The sequence below is a fragment of the Octopus bimaculoides genome, chromosome 26, assembly GCF_001194135.2.
Source record: "Octopus bimaculoides isolate UCB-OBI-ISO-001 chromosome 26, ASM119413v2, whole genome shotgun sequence".
NCBI lineage: Eukaryota > Metazoa > Mollusca > Cephalopoda > Octopoda > Octopodidae > Octopus > Octopus bimaculoides.
In genome coordinates, this window is record NC_069006.1 from 6956549 (window position 1) to 6976023 (window position 19475).

A 19475-nucleotide genomic window follows, 5' to 3' on the forward strand; every position below is an offset into this window, starting at 1 on the left:
TATATATATATATATATATATATATGTGTGTGTGTGTGTGTGCATATGCACATATATACATTTATATAAAAACACACATACATGCCCATATATGCAGTTTTCGTATGCCAATTCTACTTGCAAGGCATTGGTCAGCCTGCAGCTATATAGTAGAAGACATGCCTCAAGTGCCATCCAGTGGAGCTGAACCTTCAACTGCATGGTTTTGTAACAAACTTCTTAACCACAGTGCCATGCGTAGACCTTGTAAGAGTACCAAACAGCTGTGTCATCTAACTTGGTGATTTCAGAAAGTTGATGTTTAAAAAAAGTGTCAGAATGACAGGAAATATTTGACATTGAAAGTCTACCCTTGACCCATCGATCAAGTTTACAGGGGCAAGAAATGGTTATGTAGAACAATCCTCACAATATAATTTTGATACTTGGCACTTATCCATTTTCTCTCAATTTTTGTGTATGCATGCCTTTTTCTGAAAAGATGTAAAGTTGAACTTTGGGGAATCAAAATCTATGTTGATTGTTTCCTAAAACAAATCAAACAGGATATTCAGCTGTGATGGACAAGTTTTGTATGAATTTTCGTTTTTGTTTACTACTTAATCTTCTAACAAGTTTTTGCTTTTTAATTGAACTACCTAATTGCACAAACTGAATTGCTGAATTCATTAATGTTCATCATCATCATAATGTCTACTTTTCCATGCTTGCATGGGTTGGACGGAGTTTATTTGTGGCAGATTTTCTATGGCCAGATGCCCTTCGTGTCCCCAACCCTCACCTGTTTCCAAGTTGTTATATTTCCCCACGGTCCAAACACATTTCCACAGAATACTGAAAATGAGGAACACTGCCTGCATGATAATGATGACACTTGTTAAACATCCATCACATAAAGTTAAGGCAACAAGACACTAACACGCAAGGCTGAGTTCCTTTCAAGCATTGGGCCTCACGGAGGCAAAGTGGCTGAGTTCCTTTGAAGCATTGGGCCTCACAGAGGCAAAGTGGCTGAGTTCCTTTGAAGCATTGGGCCTCACAGAGGCAAAGTGGCTGAGTTCCTTTCAAGCATTGGGCCTCACAGAGGCAAAGTGGCTGAGTTCCTAACAAGTGTTGGGCCTCACGGAGGCAAAGTGGCTGAGTTCCTTTCAAGTGTTGGGCCTCACTTTTTTTCTCTAATTTCTGTTTAATAAAATTACATTAAATTTTAATTTCAGTTTCTAGTTTTGGTAAAGCAAAGTCTGAGAAAGAAACAGTGTATGAAACTATTATGCTTCTTATGAAAATGTTAAATTACTTGAATTTAGTTGATAGGGTGAGTTTATCTGAAGTATTGAAGGGTTTGTCCAATCTAGTGAAAAAGGGCAACCACATTGTTTTCCTCTTCATGTATGTCTGAACATACGATGGAACATTTTTTTCACATAGACCCATAACTTTCAGTCTATAGAAAGGAGGAAAGGAGATGACATAATGTTGTTCAGCTTTGTCTTTTATCTTTTACTTGTTTCACTCGGATTGCAATCGTGCTGGGGCACTGCCTTGAAGAATTGTTTAGTTAAATGAATCGACCCCAGTACTTTTTCTTTTTTAAACCTGGAACATATGCTATCAGCCCCCCCCACCATTTTTTTTTCTCCAAACCATTAAGTTACAGGGACATAAACACCCCTATATTGGTTGCCAAGTGATGGTAGGGGACAAACACATCACCACACTTTTATGCACACACACACATATATGCAAAAGGCTTCTCTTAGTATCCTTCTTCCAAATCCACTCACAACAAAGCTTTAGTCAACCCATGCCTAGAGTAGAAAACACTCACCAAGGGTTCCTCACAGTGGAAACAAGCTTCTTACAACACAGCTACACCTACACCTATGGTCAGCTTTTAGCCAGTGGGTCAAGAGATTCTAACTATGCCTTTTTCAGCGATCTAAGACTACCTTATCTAATGTAGTCTTAGGATTTCCTGAAAAGACTTCCTGTTTAGTTTGAAGCAGATTTGGTCACCATTTCTTGAAGATCAACCAATCTGAAAGATCACTTTGGGTATTGGTTATGAAATTGCCATAAATAGGAATTGAAGCTTGAATATGGGCTCAACAAACCAGATGAGCTTCATCTACATTTTGTTTCTTTCAATATTAATCAACACACACACACACACACACACACACACACACACACACACACACACCATTCACTGCAAGCCAGCAATTGGAGCTTCTGTGCTGCTGCTTGACCTGTGAGAAATAGCAGCCACATTTCTTCAAATCACACTCTACGATCTAAAAAAGGAGGAGGAACACATTAGATAATAGTCCCAAATACGCCTAAAAAAATTAAGATGAGATAGGCATGGCTGGATCTCCTTCGATCATATGCTCAGTCAGGGCCAACATAGAATTCTCCATGCAGTCTCTATGTTCCAACAGAATCGGCAAACATCTTTTTTTATCATTATTATTATTACATTGATTTTTGTAACAAGAAAATAGCACAAACAAATCCAAAGACCAAGTCTTCAGCAAAATATTGGTTCTAATAATAATAATAATATTTTCTGCTATAGCACAATCCCTGAAATTTTGAGGGCGGATTCTAGTTGATTACATCAACTGGTATTTATTTCATTGACCCTGAAAGGAGGAAAGACAAAGTCTCAGTGATATTTGAACCCAGAACAGAAAAGCAGGCAAAATGCTTAGCAGCATTTTGCCTGGTGTCCTAATGTTTCTGCTCAAATCATAATGGTTTTAAATTTTAGCACAAAGCCAGCAAGTTCAGAGAAGTGGGTAAGTTGATTACATCAACCCAGTACTCAACTGGTACTTAATTTATCGATCTTGAAAGGATGAAAAGCTAAGTCAACCTTGGCGGAATTTGAACTCAGAACGTAGTGGCAGACAAAATATTGCTAAGCGTGTAATTTTGGGGGAGGGGACTGCTCAATTACACCGACCCTCAGTACTTCACTGGTACTTATTTTATCGACCCTAAAAGGATGAAAAGTCAGCCTTGGCACAGAACATAATGAGTCAGAAGAAATACCACTAAACATTTTGTCCAACGGAATAATGGATCTGCCAGCTCGCCATCTTATTAATAGTAATAGTTTCAAATTTTGGCACGAGGCCAGCAGTATCATAGATGGGGGCTAGTCAATTACATCGGTCCAATGCTTAACGAGAACTTACTTTATCGATCCTGAAAAGGCGAAAGGCAAAATCGAACTTCGGTTGAATTTCAGCTCAGAATATAAAGCCGCAAGAAATGCCGCTAAGCATTTCGTCCTGCGTGCTAATGATGATGATGATGTTGGTGATACTTTGCATCGATCATGGGAGACACATTTGTGGCGAGCTATAGATGGTGGGATCGATTATCGATTCCTGCTGGTTTTTGAAGTGAAAACGTTGAGAAACGAAAAGTTACATTTACTAAAATATAAAATGTATTTCGTCCGGTGCCCTTACTCTTTCTGGTCCTCTAAATAAAAAAAAGAAAAGTCATGACTTTTCACTGACTCCGTAATATAAATTGAAAGAAACACTTCTGAACACAAGGCAGTCTCTACGTAGTCGCTTGATTGCTGGAAATAACAGCCCTGTCTTTTTGAAATCATATCGTTTTAGAACAACGACAGAAGTTGTTGATCAACAACTACCACAACAACAGCGTCATCACTTACCAAACAAGCCATAACTAATCCATAACACCATCATTACTACTACTACTTTTTCTCCTCTTTCTCTCCCTCTTTACTATTGTCTGAATGTTAAGGATTTTCTATGTAGTCGCTCGATTGCTGGAAATAACAGTCAAATGTTCTTCAAGCCATTACCCACTGTCTTTGAGACGGAGACAGTGGATGATAGGATCTCGGGGGTGCACTGTGACTGGAAAGCTGTTAAAAAAAATTACGTGGTGGTCATGGCTAGAACGCCTTTGATCATATTTCGTCTGCTCGATCGGACCAAGTCTTTAAACAAATAACAGCCATCGCGTTATCGAATCAGACATAACTAATCCATAACACCGCCATCTCCATCATCCTCACCACCACTACTACCAGTCCTACTCCCACTTATTCTCTACCTCTTCCTCCTCCCCCTCTATTATTATTATTGTCTTAATGTTAAGATGGCTGACTATCGTGTAACGTGGGATAAAAAGAAAGAAAACCAACTCATAGACTATTTTGAAGGTGCGTATTGTTGTTATTAATATCTTTATTATTATATTCCGCTTTCTTGCTTTGATGTTTTGTTTGTTGTTCTAACATTTTACTTTTCAATTTCTATTCCCCCCCTCCCCTCATTCTTTCTGTTTGCTATTAACTTTCCATTCGGAAACTATCTTTTGTAACCTTTTCTCTCTCTTTCTACACATATAATTTAGACTATCTAACTAGTTGTCTGGTATTTATTTACCTTCGTGTGTTTTTATATTTATCTATTTGCCTATCTATCTAACTGATCGTGTATTAATCCGTTTTTAAACCCCTATCTCCCCGTGTCTGTCTGCTACTATTATACATGTTGTTTCTCTGTCTGTCTTCCCTCTTGGCAGATCATCCCTGTCTTTGGGATCATACTCATGCCGATTATTTCCGCAGAGATGTCAGAGATGGACTCATGAAAGAATTGAGCAATAAACTAGGCTGTGATCGTTCCGGGCGTCCTTATACAGGTAAAGTCTGCTCTATCATTTCTATGTAACAGTCTTCATAAACCGCTCATTTATTTACTTGTGTTGGTGTGTAAACGAGTTGTTACAACTTCCCTGTTGCTAATCGAAGTCGACTTAGAGATTGCACTTTCGATTTCCGGTTAAACCATTTCATTTCGCTTGCGCTGTGTGTCGGCAAGATTTTCCTGTTGTTATCGAATGTCGTTGGCCACAAACGAGTTTTTGCTTGGTTAACAATGTCCTTGGCTTATTTACTGCATGAACACAATTTTCTCGGATGTTCCGGCAACCCATTAAAGGTTAGCCAATGTGCGTGCGTGTTTATACACGACCTAGCCGCTCGATCTGCTAAAGTTAGCAACCAAGTCCTCCTCAAGTATGTGTGTGTATGTATACCATCTTAAAATAAAAGGACACATTAGTTGGTGTAGTCCTAAATTATCTCGGAAAAAAATTAGATGGTCACGGTTGGGATGTCTCTAATAACAGGTCTGCATGTTCAGAGGTGACCTGCGTCTGTGAAGTACACACACACATAGACAATGCACCTTTGTTAATATAAATACGTCCTAGTTAGAAAGGATTGTGTTAACCGGTGACAGAGGTTAATGTCATATATGTTATTAGGTAAAATATATTTATTGATACATTTTTGAACGCACTAGTAAAAATATAGAAGATACTGTCAGTGTCACGTAAAAATAACATAAATCTTATAAAAAAATACGAGTGGGTACTCGTAGAAAATCCGTGGCTTTCTGGTTAATTACTTGTGGTTGCAAGAATTAATTGAACAAAATAGAAGGCTATAACTAAATATAATTTATACGTGGACAGTTAAACGTATGCACACTTCTATTCAGTTAAGCCAGTGATTCCCAACCATTTTTTACCTATGGACCCCTTTTGATTGTTGTTTTACTTGGATGGACCCTCAAACATTTGATGTTTAAAAAAAAATCCTGTTGTATTTTTATGGTTAAATATCATTAGGAACTGTATAAAAAAGAATAGTTAAAACATTTTGTGTATAGTAAAAGTATGACCAGTTTATTATACTTCATAAACTGGTTTATACTTTTACCATAATCTTATATGGACCCTGGTTGAGAATCACTGGGCTAAACAAATGCCCTTTTAATGTTTCCAGGAAATACAGAGGTAGTGAAAGCTTCATAACTTGCAGTGTTTCTCATATGAAATGAGTGGAGCTGACAAATTGCTGTGTTTAATAAAATTAAAATCAAAATAATTTCCAACTTGTCCAACACCATCATGAACAAAGAAAAATTTTAGGGATGCATTATGTTGTTAATAATGAGGGGAGATTGAAAACATTTTCAGTTATATTGTCAAGTAGTGCTGTCATTTTGCATTTTATGAACCAGCAGCTCAGCCATCTAAATAACTTCTGTCAGTATTTACACAAAATTCACACATAACAAAAGTATTCTTTCAGTGGGGACAGACGAAGAGGACACACTATAATTTACATTGGTTGATTGGAATGAAGTTGAAGAAGTAAGGCTTGTGATATAACCCTTTTCTACTATAAGCACAAGGCCTGAAATTTGGGGGGGGGGACCAGTCAATTAGATTGACCCTAGTGCGCAACTGGTACTTAATTTATTGACCCTGAAAGGATGAAAGGCAAACTCAACATCAGTGGAATTTGAACTCAGAACGTAAAGACAGACGAAATACCTACTGGGGGCCACAGTCTTGAATTGTTTAGTCAAGTACTTATTCTATCAGGCTTTTTTGCCAAAGTGTTATGGGGGCCTAAACAAATCAACACTAGTTATCAAATAATGGGGTGACAAACTCAACACATGCATACATATATATTACTCATACACATACAACAGGCTTTCACGCAGTTTCCATCTACTAAATCACTCCCAAGGCATTGATCAGTCCAGCCTTATGGAAGAAAACCCTTGCCCAAGGTACCATACTGTGGGACTGAACCCAAAAGCCTTGTGTTAAAGTGGGCTTTGCTGACCCTCACTTTCTGTTGACAAACCAAAGCGTGAATTGATGTTGTCAAGAAATTTTTGTATAAATGAAAATTTGAGTTTCTTGGACAGTCATTTTTGTTTAGGAACATATTCTGCATCTTCTGGCCTGATTCTGACATCAACATCTTTTCCATTTGAAGAATATGTTGAAAATTCCTTGCTTTGACTCTCTCAAAATCATATTCCAGCTCTATATCATTAAGAGGGTTATTTTTTTCCAAACCATTGGCTCGAAAGCACTGGCACAAAGTCACCCCTCCCAATTAAGGGGTCTTTTTGTCTTGCAAATTACTTGGTGATCCTGTCTGTGATGATGCCACTTTGTAAAGTGGTTGGCATTAAGAAGGGCATCCAGCAACAATGGAGCCTGGTGTGACTCAGCCTTGCTCGCTCCTGTCAAACTGTTCAGCTCATGCCAGCATGGAAACTGGATGTTAAATGATGATGATGATGGCTAGAGTGGTAGTCTACTCTGGGTAACTGATGCCTTTCAAAGTTCATCCATGTAGTGACCTCACCACCACCACTGCCTTTTAACATTCATATTTCTCTGTCGAATGTAATATTTATTTATTCACATTGCTTTTAATAAATCATGCATTATCTTTTAAATTCAAGATTTTGATGATGTGATTGTTTATTTTTAGAATGACATTGTAGTGTTGGTGTGAGATGCCAGATCTAGCCATTTTAAACAAAACAATGTAAAATATTTGGGTCAGATATGTCCAGTTTAAATGCTAAAGGATTAAATAGAGCACATCATGTTTATTTGTACAGCAGCACTAAGGTTGACAAGTATTCCTTAATTTACGACCAGGTGTCAAGACAAAAACACTCCTGTATATGATAGACCCCTTTTTCAGTTTCCCTCTACCAAATTCATTCACAAGGCTCTTGTCAGCCCATGGCTACAGTAGAAAACACTTGACAAAGGTGCTGTGCAGTGGAACTGTGACCAAGTGATTGTGAAACAAACTTTTTAACCCCATAACCATGCCTGTCTATGTTGAAAATAATAATAATAATAATCTTAATACTAATGGTTTCAAATTTTGGTACAAGGCCAGCAATTTCAGTGTTCAGTACTTAATTTATCGACTCCGAAAGGATGACAGGCTAAGTCAGCTCCAGTGGCATTTGAACTCAGTTGGAAGAAATGCCACTTAGCATTTTTCCTAGTACGGTAATGATTCTGCTAGCTCACTGCCTTGACGATAATTATGAAATAATTGCTAATATTTTAAACATTATAAATACCAAGCTGTTGTAGATGAAAGCAGCAAGCATAATACTGTATATTTTTTTTTTTTAATATTTTGTTTTTAGAAAGACACATCAAGATGAGGTGGAAAAATATACGTACCACTTATGCCCGGGAGTGTCGAAAATCAGAAAGTCGTACTGAGGACGGTAGCGACTATGTATCAAAATGGGCTTTCATTGACCGTTTGGGTTTTATCAAAGACTTCATCAAGTCACGTGCTCCTTACAACTGTTCCAATAACTTCAGGCTGTCTACTCTTACTACTGTATCTTCAGACCAAACAGATGTTTACCAGGTAGGTGAAGAATTTACTGGAATAATTTACTTTGGGATCAGCTAACTTACCAGTTTTCAGTCAAACGAGCCAACCCATGCCAGCATGGAAAACAGACGTTAATTGATGATGATGAGAATGTTGCTGACATGGGTTGGACAAGACTTGATGACGTTTATATCCCAGTGTACCACCATCCTAGAGATTTCAGTGTGAAAACAAGCACACACATCCACAGTGCTGGTGCCATGTATAAAGCACTGGTGCTGGTGCCACATAAGTAGTACCCAGTACTCTCTGTAAAGTGGTCAGCATTAGGAAGAGCATCCAGCCGTAAAAACCATGCTGAAACAGACAATTGGAGCCTGGTGTGGTTCCCGGCCTTACCAGCTCCTGTCAGACCATCCAACCCATGCCAGCATGGAAAGCAGACATTAAATGATGATGATGACATTATACAACTGATTTCTATACACTTCCCATGGACCAAATTTCACTTACACAGTATTGGTCATCTCAAGGTTTTAGTTGAAGGTACTTTCCCAACATGCTGTGCAGTGGGACCGATCCCCAAATCTCATGGTTGCAAAGCAAGCTTCTTAACCACATGGCCATGCCTGAGCCTGGGAGCATTGTCTAATGCTGCGTTTCTCAACCCTTTTTTACCTATAGATCCCTTATGATTCCTATTTTGCTCCGAGGGACCTTCATGGCCATTCAGTGTTTAACAAATTCTATTATATTTTTATAATTAAATATTGTTAGGAATCATATTTAAATTCAAATATTTTGAGTATTGTAGAATTATAAGCAATTAATTAAGCATAAATTCTCACAGCAAAACCCTGGTTGAGAATCACTCTGGTCTAAGGATTGAGTTTCATTAGCTTATAGCCTCAGATTTTAGTTTCGTCCTTGTTATAATCAGAAGCAGCTGAACCTCGCTAAGCTACTATACTATAGATAGATTGCCTTGAGACAGTGGTTAGGGTATTGGACTCATGCTCATGAGATGGTGGTTTCAATTCCTGGGCTGGGTGATGCATTATGTCCTTGAGCAAAACACTTCATTTCACATTACTTCAGTCCATTTATCTGGCAAAAATGAGTAATCCTGTGAGGGACTGGTGTCCCACCTTGAGACTTCTTAGGCCCTAACATAGATATGCTACCTGGAGCTAGTCTTCTATGCAAAAGGTTATGAACTTCAATTCAGTGTTATTTTAATCAAATGTTTGTATATATTGGCTTCCTGATCTTTGACTGATATAGAATATTTTCTCAGACTCTTTCAGATGATGACATCGAAGAAGAGGACGACGACGATTTGGTTGTCTGTTTAACGGAACCATTTAAAGATGACAACACGACTCAGAAATCAAATCATCAGGACATGTGGGACTCGGATGATAAGAAAAGCATCTGGATATCGGAAGGTGTGAGCTTAGCAAACAATGCGAGTGATTTGAAAAATATAGACGGGAGCAAAAACAATTTAACTGAGTCATGGATTGTTCAGGAAAGAGTCAGTCCTCATCGAGACTGGCGGGTTGAAGAAAGAAATAGCGGGAGTCCTTCAGAAATGTGGAGAAAAGACAATCGAGAAAGTCACCCGTCGGATGTCGCTACAGACAACCTTCATAATAACAACTGTACTGATTCATCTGGTGACATTCAAGTTGGAAATATCACCTACATGCACAACATTAAAAATCCTCAGTCAGAAAAAAACAGTCATGGAATTGAAGACTACCAGCAGACTGATACCGTTTCTCTTGCAGAAACATTGTCTTTGAACAATAAAGTGTCTTGGAGTAAAGACAAGGAAAGTGAACTTATTGCATTTTTTGAAGGTATGTTTTTTTTTTTTCTTTCATTTTTCATACTTGATTTTACATCTGTTTTTTCAATGGTAGTATGAGTTAGATGAATATATTACCGAAGTGTTGTTTTACAGGCCAGTATAGACATTATTAAATGATGATGATGAGAATGATGGTACCCGTCTTGTCATTAACCCTTAACTGTTTTTCAAGTAAGGGATCTGTTATTCTACACATGTTGAAAGGAGCAAAAACCAGTGGAGGATTGTTGACAGAAGAAATGACAACATCCCTACTTGTAGCTCAGAGATTTTCAAAAAAGCACAAACACACGTACATGCATGCATGCGAGTAAGTGTGTAACTGGCTTCTTCAACCAAATCCACTCACAAGGCTTTGGTTGGCCTGGGGCCACAGTAGAAGACACATGCCCAAGGTGCTGCACAATAGGACTGAACTTAAAACCATGTGGTTGGGAAGTGAACTTCTTCACCAGACAACCATCATTCATTTCTCGTTAGTCGCATCTTTACATAATTTTATTTTCACCTTTTATATCTCAAATGGAAATCAGTCACCTAAGCCTCTATATGGTTGCTAGACTTGCTAGAGATAGCAGCTAAAATTGCCCCCAAGTCTCGCCCCATCATTTTATAATCAGGTACATATTGGATAATATAGTCTGGAATACACACTGCCAGTAAAATAATGAGACAGCCATGGCTGGAGTGCCTCCTATCATAGATCTTCTTGATTAGGGTACATCTAGAATTAAACAGCCCATACCATTCTAGTGTTCCTGTCATTAAATCTAAATTTTATTTTAAAACTATTTTCAAGCTGGCCAGATCTGGCCTCTTACACCAACCCTACAATATCATTTTGAAAATAAACAATTGCATCATCGAATTCTCAAAGCTATGAGTTAATGCATGATTAATGAAAACAATGTGAATAAATAAGCATTACTTTTAAGAGAATTATGTGAACGCTAGAGGGTTAAACATTTCAGGTATTCATTGATGATGTGGACCCATACACTCTTTAGAAGTCCTTGTTGGCCTATGCTATACGTCTTTAACCCTTTAACAATACCCACCTCAAATATTCTACCTGTTTTATGTTCAGACCAGCCACATCTGGTCTCTCACTTCAGTCTTACAATGTCATTCTGAAAATGAACAATCCCATAATTGAAATCTCAAAACTACAAGATAATGCATGATTTAGTTGAAAACAATGTGAATAGATAAGCATTACATCTGACACAGTAATCTGAATGCTAAAGGGTTAACTACCTTATATTGGCTGGTACTTAACCTCCAAACAAATTAACGATTAGTGCTGTTTGCAATCAGCTGTTGTTGTTTAACCCCAAGTAAACTCTATAAAAGTAGGCCTTTGATCTAAAGTGTTCTGTGAACATCCGTTCTCTCTCTATCTATGAGTATATTAATCCTTTCATTTTTTAAAACAACAGAGTATGATTTAATATGGTTGGCTGTTATTTTTAGCAGGTCAAATAACTGTATAGAAGCTCCTCTGTTGCCTTGTTCTCATTCATCCTGAATCGCTTGGTAGTCAGTGTTTAAGGAGGACAAGGTGACAGAGTATTGGAGAGGGATGGGTGAACCAAATATTTTATAAGAGGGTTTTAGTGTGTAAGACAGGGAGCATGGTAGGAGTAGACTAGAGATTCACTTTGTTTTGTGATGATCCAAGAACATGGTATTGATAATAAACCTCGATAATGGTGAAATATTGATATCTACCATCATCATCATCATCATCGTTTAACGTCCGCCTTCCATGCTAGCATGGGTTGGACGATTTGACTGAGGACTGGTGAACCGGATGGCTGCACCAGGCTCCAATTTGGTCTGGCAGAGTTTCTACAGCTGGATGTCCTTCTTAATGCCAACCACTCCGAGAGTGTAGTGGGTGCTTTTACATGCCACCGGCATGAAGGCCAGTCAGGCGGTACTTCCGTGGCAAGTTGTCTCACCTGGTCTGTGGCATTCAAATAGTCTTTAGCACTTGGAATCATTCGGGGAGCTTTTCCCAGATACTGTCTCACACCAAGTTTGGCATATAAACAAAACATATACACTGTGTGTGTGCATGCCTGTGTGCAACCAATAATATCTACCTTGCTAGAGCTGACTGTAATTCATAATTTAATGTGTGTGTGTCCTTGCTTTGACATAACATGATAGTTGTAAGCAAATGTCTCCATCATGCAATGCAGTGTCCTTCATTTCCAATTTCCCATGAAAAACATGTCTGATCATGGAGAAAACAGGAAGGGCATCAGACAGTAGAAAAATTCACCTACAAACTCCATCAACCATGGAAAAGTGGACTTTAAAACAATGATGATGTCTCAGGTTTTACATTTAATATATCATTCAACATACATCTGATTCCTTATCCATGTTATTCTGCTGACACTGCTTCAGGGAATACATTGTGTCCTGTCTTTAGTATTTTAATTCACTTCGTCTTAAAACTTCATATTAAAAAAAAGTCTTCTATGTTTTTACAGTTGGGTATCTTAACAACTTCATCATTGTCTTTTTTTTTTCTTCTGCTTTCTCAGGTCACCGGTTCTTATGGGACCACTCTCATCCGGATTATTTCAACCGAGATCTACGAGACTGTATGATACGGGAGTTAAGTTCTAAATTGGGTCATGATCGAAATGGACAACCTTATACAGGTATTTAGTGTTTTAAATGTCATACTACAAGATGTAGCCCTATATTTGTCTAGAAATGGATTGAGCACTATCCTGATCATTTACATTTCTACCCCCCGCCCCCCATAATCACTCTCTTTCCTCCTTCATGCTCTCTCTTCAACATGGATGCTTGATACATGGAATCAGCACAGATGCCTTTTATGTGCCACCAGCACAGGTACCTTTTACGTGCCACCAGCACAGGTGCCTTTTACTTGACACCAGTTTGGGTGCCTTTTAAGTGTCACCAGCGCGGGTGCCTTTTACGTGGCACAGGCGCCGTTTACATGCCACCAGCATGGGTGCTTTCTACGTGACACCAGCACAAGTGCTTTTTGTTTGTGTATGTGTGTTGCATATTTTATATGTATATTTGTATTTCTTGTTCATGCGTGTGTGTGTTATATGTGTTCTGTGTGTATTTTCATGGCAGATGGTTTCATAAGGCAAAGATGGAAGAACCTACGGACAACTTTTGCTCGAGAATTAAAGAAGATTGAACACCACAGCAAACACAACCAGGAAACTCCTTACATTTCACGGTGGGCACATACGGAACGACTGTCTTTCCTGAAAGATTGTTTAAAAGCACGAGGTCATTTAAAAGTAATTCCTCATCTACAGAATAACATAGATGTATGTCATGTGAGTTGGATAATGTTTCTGTTTGGTTTTTGACTCTTACTGCATCATCACCATCATCATCATCGTCGTCATCATCACATCACCTTTAACCTCACTTCAATTTTTGTATGCTGTCAAGTATCAAAAAAGTTTGCTTATTTTGCATTTAACCTTTCTTTGTGGTTATCATCATTAGCATCGTCATCATCATCATCATCATCATCTGTCTATTTCATTGCTTGCTTGTGTTGTTGAAGGATGATGTCTTACCGCCTGTTTCTATCACTTGTCATCTCCTTTGTGAGATTCAGCTCCCTGAAATCGATTCTGTGGGCTCCTTCCACTTGCTGAAATGTTTAAGAGTGGTGAAAATAGCTTGTGTGGTTAAGGGGTTAGATTAGGTACTTTATAGTGCCTTGTCTTGACCTGTTGCTTTAAAAGCTGCCAAATTTTAGCTGGTCAAAATGGTGAGAAACATTCCAGTGTTGGGTCCTATGGGTGATTATCTAATGTGCCCTTCCTTTTTTTTTTAAAGATGGGAGTTGTGATTCAAAGCAGATTTAGCTGCTATTCTTGGCAACTCAGTGGATCAAATCTGTTGAGGTAACACATTGTCTAGACTCAGCTGTATGTAGCACAGCCTTGTTTAGTTTTACTGCTGTCAACAGTGGCAGCACTATGAAAGTGACATGTGTTTTTGTCAGTGCCAAGATCAAAAGTTACTTTTGGTTGGTGCTGATGATGATGATGTTTAGCCCAAGGCTAGCCCTCATATTGAGCAGATCTGTGATTAAAGGCATTTAAGTATAATACTTTGTTTTGTTTTTTTTTCTTTCTGTCTATTTAGAAGTCCCTGGGACTGCATTATTAAGTGTGACTTTAAGCCAGTAGGACATCAGCTTCCCAAACTGTGTGTCATTGTCATAAAATTCACACTGGTCTGATTGGTTACATGTCACATGATATTTTATTTGAAAACAAGTTTGGAAAGTTCTGTGGTAGAGTGTGATTTGAAATAGATTTAACTGCTGTTTCTAACAGGTTGAACATCTTTACATGAATACTTTGTTGAAAGGGATGAGTGTTACGCAATTTCATTTTTCCTTCACATTATCATTTTGTGCTTCTTTTTTTGGACCTTAAGAAATTAATATCTCTGAATCTTAAATTTTTTTTCTTCTTTTTTTCCATATTTATTTCCAGACTTATTCCTTATCTGATGATTCCGATGTAGGCAACGATTCCATAGCTTGGCCGTCTGAACAGTTTGTCGAAGATGAAACACATAATTTTGAACAACTCTCAAGAACAAAGCGGTTGGACACCAACCCCGTGATAAACTCCCTCGATTTATTGTCAGACGACAACAACATTGGAGGTGGAGGAGGAGGAGGAGGTGGTGGTGGCAGTGGAGGTAATATTAGTATTAATGGCACTGTACAGAATTTCTCAGCATCAACAACGAAAAAACGATGTCGGTCGGATGATATGGACTTGAAAGACGACTTCCTCAAGGAAGCCTGGAGGATTTTCAACCTGAAAGAACGGCATGACCCTGAGGACTTGTTCGGTATGCATGTAGCAGGGACATTACGACGAATGCAACCGCTGCAGAGAGAGAAAGCCAAACTAGACATTCAGGGCATTTTGTTACAACACTGCTTCTCAAAAGCTGATCAATAAATTCCACATATATTTCACTATAAGTGCACTGCCTTAATCAATATTGATGTTTTCTGGTTAAATGTTCATATGATCTTTTCTCTTTTTGCATGTACATATTGTTTTGTTTCTGTTTTTCTTTTTTCCCAAAATGTTTTTTTGATTATAGGTCTGCTAAATCAACGCTAACCAGGATCTAAACAGCACATGAAAATACATGGTGGACCATTCCATTTCAGAGTTAAGGGTCCAGAATTGAAACACAATACTGGAACCAATGATTCAGTCATCCATGCTGGACTTAACTCTCAACATCTACAACACCACATTTATCAACCAGCCCTCTGTGTCTGTGTCTAATTTGTATTTATTTGTACATTATACAATTATGTGTGTGTGTCTCTCTCTCTCTCTCTCTATATATATATATATATATAATATATATATATATATATATATATATATATATTTAGATAATTAAGTGGCTTGTGGGTTGGCAGTTTCATGCAAGGCATTTATCAAAGTTTCATTAAAATAATTGTTAATTTGATAAGGGTATTGCTTGAAACTCTTTACCCTTAAGTCACTTTTTGTAATTTACTAATCAGACACAATTACAGTTGTCAGAGTAAATAAGGGATTAAGAAATAAAGCATAAAGTCTCTTACAGCTGTTTCTAGAATAGTTGTGCATAGTTCATTGAGTAAAGATTTCCATAAAAAAAAACCAACTATTCCATCTTCAGAGAGGAAGAATTAAGGAATATCCTTAATAAGTGATACTAGTAGTTTCCATTTCCATTGTCAAAGAGAGAAAGTGCACTTACACACATACTTGTTACCTTATGTCATTAGACAATTTTTTTCACGTGTTCTCTCTCTCTCTCTACATATATATGTATAATATCATGTGTGCTTTGTATTTGAATGTTGAAATGTTAAATATTTGTGTTAAGTTGATGAAAACCTCTTGAACTACCTAACTTACATTACTTCACCACACTTGTATCATTCATGCTATATGCCATCCCTTTGTTAACTCATAACTGTCTTTTTGTTCTCTAAACTTCTTTGATTTGTTGTAGAAGAACCAAGGTTTGAATCTCACTCAAATGAGCTGCTGGCCGGACTTCGGCCTCTTAGTAATTGTCTACCGTTAATACAGGAATTGAAAGGGAAATAATACATTTGGTAGAAATCTTTGACTTCCTGACTGATGAATTATCTGAGCTTGGGTATAGGTTTGTCACAAATATATACACATGTATATGTATACTCTTTTTATTCATTTTAACGCAAATTATGTAACTTTTGTTTCAACTTGATCTTAATGGTTTTACTCTTTAAGAAACACACAACTTTTCTGGTACCAATTCATTTAAAATGTATTTGTTGTCATTATTGTTTGTCTTTTGTTTCATTTTGTTTTTGTATATCCACAATGTGTTTGTTTATATTTAAAAAATAAAAAGCTAGAATATCAACAACTTGTGCTTTTTAGACATTTTGTTAAAAAATTATTAATTTTTAGGATCGTTTTTAATTTAAAGTCATCAAAAAAATTTTCAAATGTTAGTTAAGATAATTAATATAATACAGGTAACTTTTAGTTTCCTGGAGTTTATTGGCAAGTCAAAAATCTGTTTAGTCCTTATTCTTTGTTACTAACAGACTGGTTTCAAATTTTGGCACAAGGCTAGCGATTTCAGTTACATCAACCTCCAAAAAGATGAAAGGCAAATTTGCCCTTGGTGGAATTTGAGCTCAGAATGCAGAGACAGTATATATTTGAGTATGTATATGTACTGTGAAGCATTTTGCTCAGCGTGCTAATGATTCCGCCAGCCCACCACCTTTGCTATTAATGTACTGACTAGAAGCAATGTATACTTTAGTGGCCAGATTTAAAAAAAAAAAAGAAAGAATAAAACCATAGATGGCATTTCAAACAAGCAGAAGTTGGTAAGATGTACCATGCTTTCACAAATTGTTTTAGGTGCCTGTGTAGTCATGAGCAAACAGATACTCTCTTAGCTCTGCTATCCCTTGACACAGCATAACATCCAAGATGTGACAGTTATAGGGAGAGGGCCTGGCTGCATCAGCCCTTGACTGATATTTATTTTCAAAATGTGAAATGATGTACTTTGCTCACGGACAAATGCTACCCTGTTCAGTAATTGAACTCAGGCTCTTGTGATTGTGATTCCAACTCCCTACTAGCCCATATGCTTCCATAGGCTAGGTAAACTGCTAGAGAAAAAGCTTAGTCATTCATTTTAAACTTGGAGTGGGAATATTTGTTACACTCAGCTGAAAAAAATATACCATTCTGAAATTGTAGGAGGAACAGATTTAAATAACTGACCAAGACCTTTGGCATTATGTTGTACTTGAGAAGAAGACCCGAGTTGAGTAAAATCAAATTCGTGGAAGATACCAATGTCATGCAAATGGCATCATCCGTGCCAGTGGCACATAAAAGCACCCATTACACTCTCAGAGTGGTTGGCATTAGGAAGGGCATCCAGCTGTAGAAAACCATGCCAAATCAGACTGGAGTCTGGTGCAGCCTTCCACTGTGCCAGCCCAGTCAAACCGTCCAACCCATGCCAGCATTGACAACAGATGTTAAATGATGCTATCTAACTATTGAAATCTATTTTCACCATTTCCTAGCTGTGAAGTAGAGAAATACTATGTTTGTAGAAACTTGATTGTAGTCTAAACAAGTGGTTCTCTGCCATGTTTTACCCAGGGACCCCTTTAATTCCTATTTGGCTCAGATGGACTCTCATAGCCATTCAATGTTTAAAAAGTCCCATTATAGTTTTACAATTAAATATCATTAAGAATTGTATAAAGAAAATTGTTAAGATATCTTATGTAGAAGTATAACCAATTTATTGCTCATAAATTTTAGTAGAAATGTCTTATATGGACCCCCAACTATGGTCCAATGGGCTAGAACGTTACTAATCAATGAAATCTGTATTATTTAGTATCACATAATAAACATTGTCCTTCAAACTGTATTAACATAAATGTAGTTGTAACATGAGTAATTAATAATCTAGATGATAATTAAAACAGGTTAATTATTCTAGTTGCCTTGTCAGTTCCTTATTTATTGTTTGTCTTTTTGTGAAAAAGTTTTTCTTTTTTTTTTGTGTGTGTGTGTATGTGTTTTTTGTCTTTCTTGGTATTGAATTACATATTTTGGGTAAAAATGTTGCATTAAATTCTGTTTCCCCTATTTTTAACAGCTTGAAATGAGCAGTGGAAATGGATTTGGGTGCAGTTTAAAAGGGTTTCGTCGTCTGACAAACTCAATGTAAGTAGTTTATGTACACAAGCTTTGTTACTCACTCTGCATAGTCCTCATCATCACCTACCATTACCATCATTCTCATCAACTTTAATTTAAATGTGCCACTTCACACTTTGTAAGGTTCGAACTTTGTTATCAAGTGGTCACATGATCGGCCAAACTGTTGGATGTTGTTTAAACATCACTGGTCACCATGTGTTTTGCATTGTCTTCACTTTCAAATGACACCACTCCTGGTGGCTAGGCAAGCAGCCAACATTCACCCTGATCAGAAAACCAGTCCATCATAGGGTGACCCATTTACAGCTGAGTGGATTGGTGCAACATGAAATGAAGTGTCTTGCTCGAGCATAATGTGCCTCTTGGTCCAGGAATCGAACCCATGATCTAGCAGTAGTGAGTACAATACCCTAACCACTAGGTCATGTGCCTTCACAACTTTGCTATAAGGTACCTTATTGGACATACATGGCTTCTCACACCAACAATGTCATTCTAAAAATAAACAATCACATTGAAGTCTCAAAGCTACAAGATAACGCATGATTAATTATAAACATTACATTTAGTAATCTGAGGGCTAAGGGGTTAATGAATGTGCTAATTACTCACATTGTCAATCAGGGAGGGAACTGTCATCTCCAGTGGTTGTTGCAGTGCTGTCATCATCATCATCATCATCATCGTCAACTGCTTTAAAGAGGAAGGAAATTATTTAAAAAGAAGCAACTACAGAGATAATGATTTGATGGATTAAGTTATAGAAGAGAAACATTTGTAGCTGTACTACTGGTTCTGTGGAGGATGAGATGTATCTTTTACTTGCCTCGTTCATTAGGCCATGGCCATGCTAGAGCATTTGCCTTGAACTATTTTTAGTCAGATCAATCAGCCACAGTACTTTTTCTTTTTAAAGCCTAGTATTTATTCTATTGGCCTGTTATGCTGAACCACTAAGTTATAGGGGTTTAAAACACACCAACACAGGTTGTCAAGCAGTGGTGGGCAGTGGGGAATACATACATACATATATATA

The 19475-nt window shown here is 37.5% G+C and overlaps 2 protein-coding genes across 3 annotated transcripts in view; both read left to right on the forward strand.

The window, feature by feature from the left end:
• The window catches only part of LOC106879708 (dnaJ homolog subfamily C member 11), a 66856-nt gene that overhangs the window by 21117 nt on the left and 26264 nt on the right, over nt 1-19475 (forward strand). For both annotated transcript variants that reach the window (XM_014929380.2, XM_052977006.1), the window contains exon 7: nt 18375-18442. In XM_014929380.2, the coding sequence (XP_014784866.1) occupies nt 18375-18442 (68 nt within the window). The remainder of the gene's footprint in view (nt 1-18374; nt 18443-19475) is intronic.
• On the forward strand, nt 4047-15153 carry LOC106879707 (uncharacterized). Its single transcript, XM_014929378.2, has 7 exons — nt 4047-4213; nt 4579-4698; nt 8049-8281; nt 9546-10113; nt 12683-12802; nt 13257-13468; nt 14651-15153. The coding sequence occupies exons 1-7, from the start codon at nt 4150-4152 to the stop codon at nt 15128-15130; spliced, it is 1797 nt and encodes a 598-aa protein (XP_014784864.1). The 5' UTR covers nt 4047-4149; the 3' UTR covers nt 15131-15153.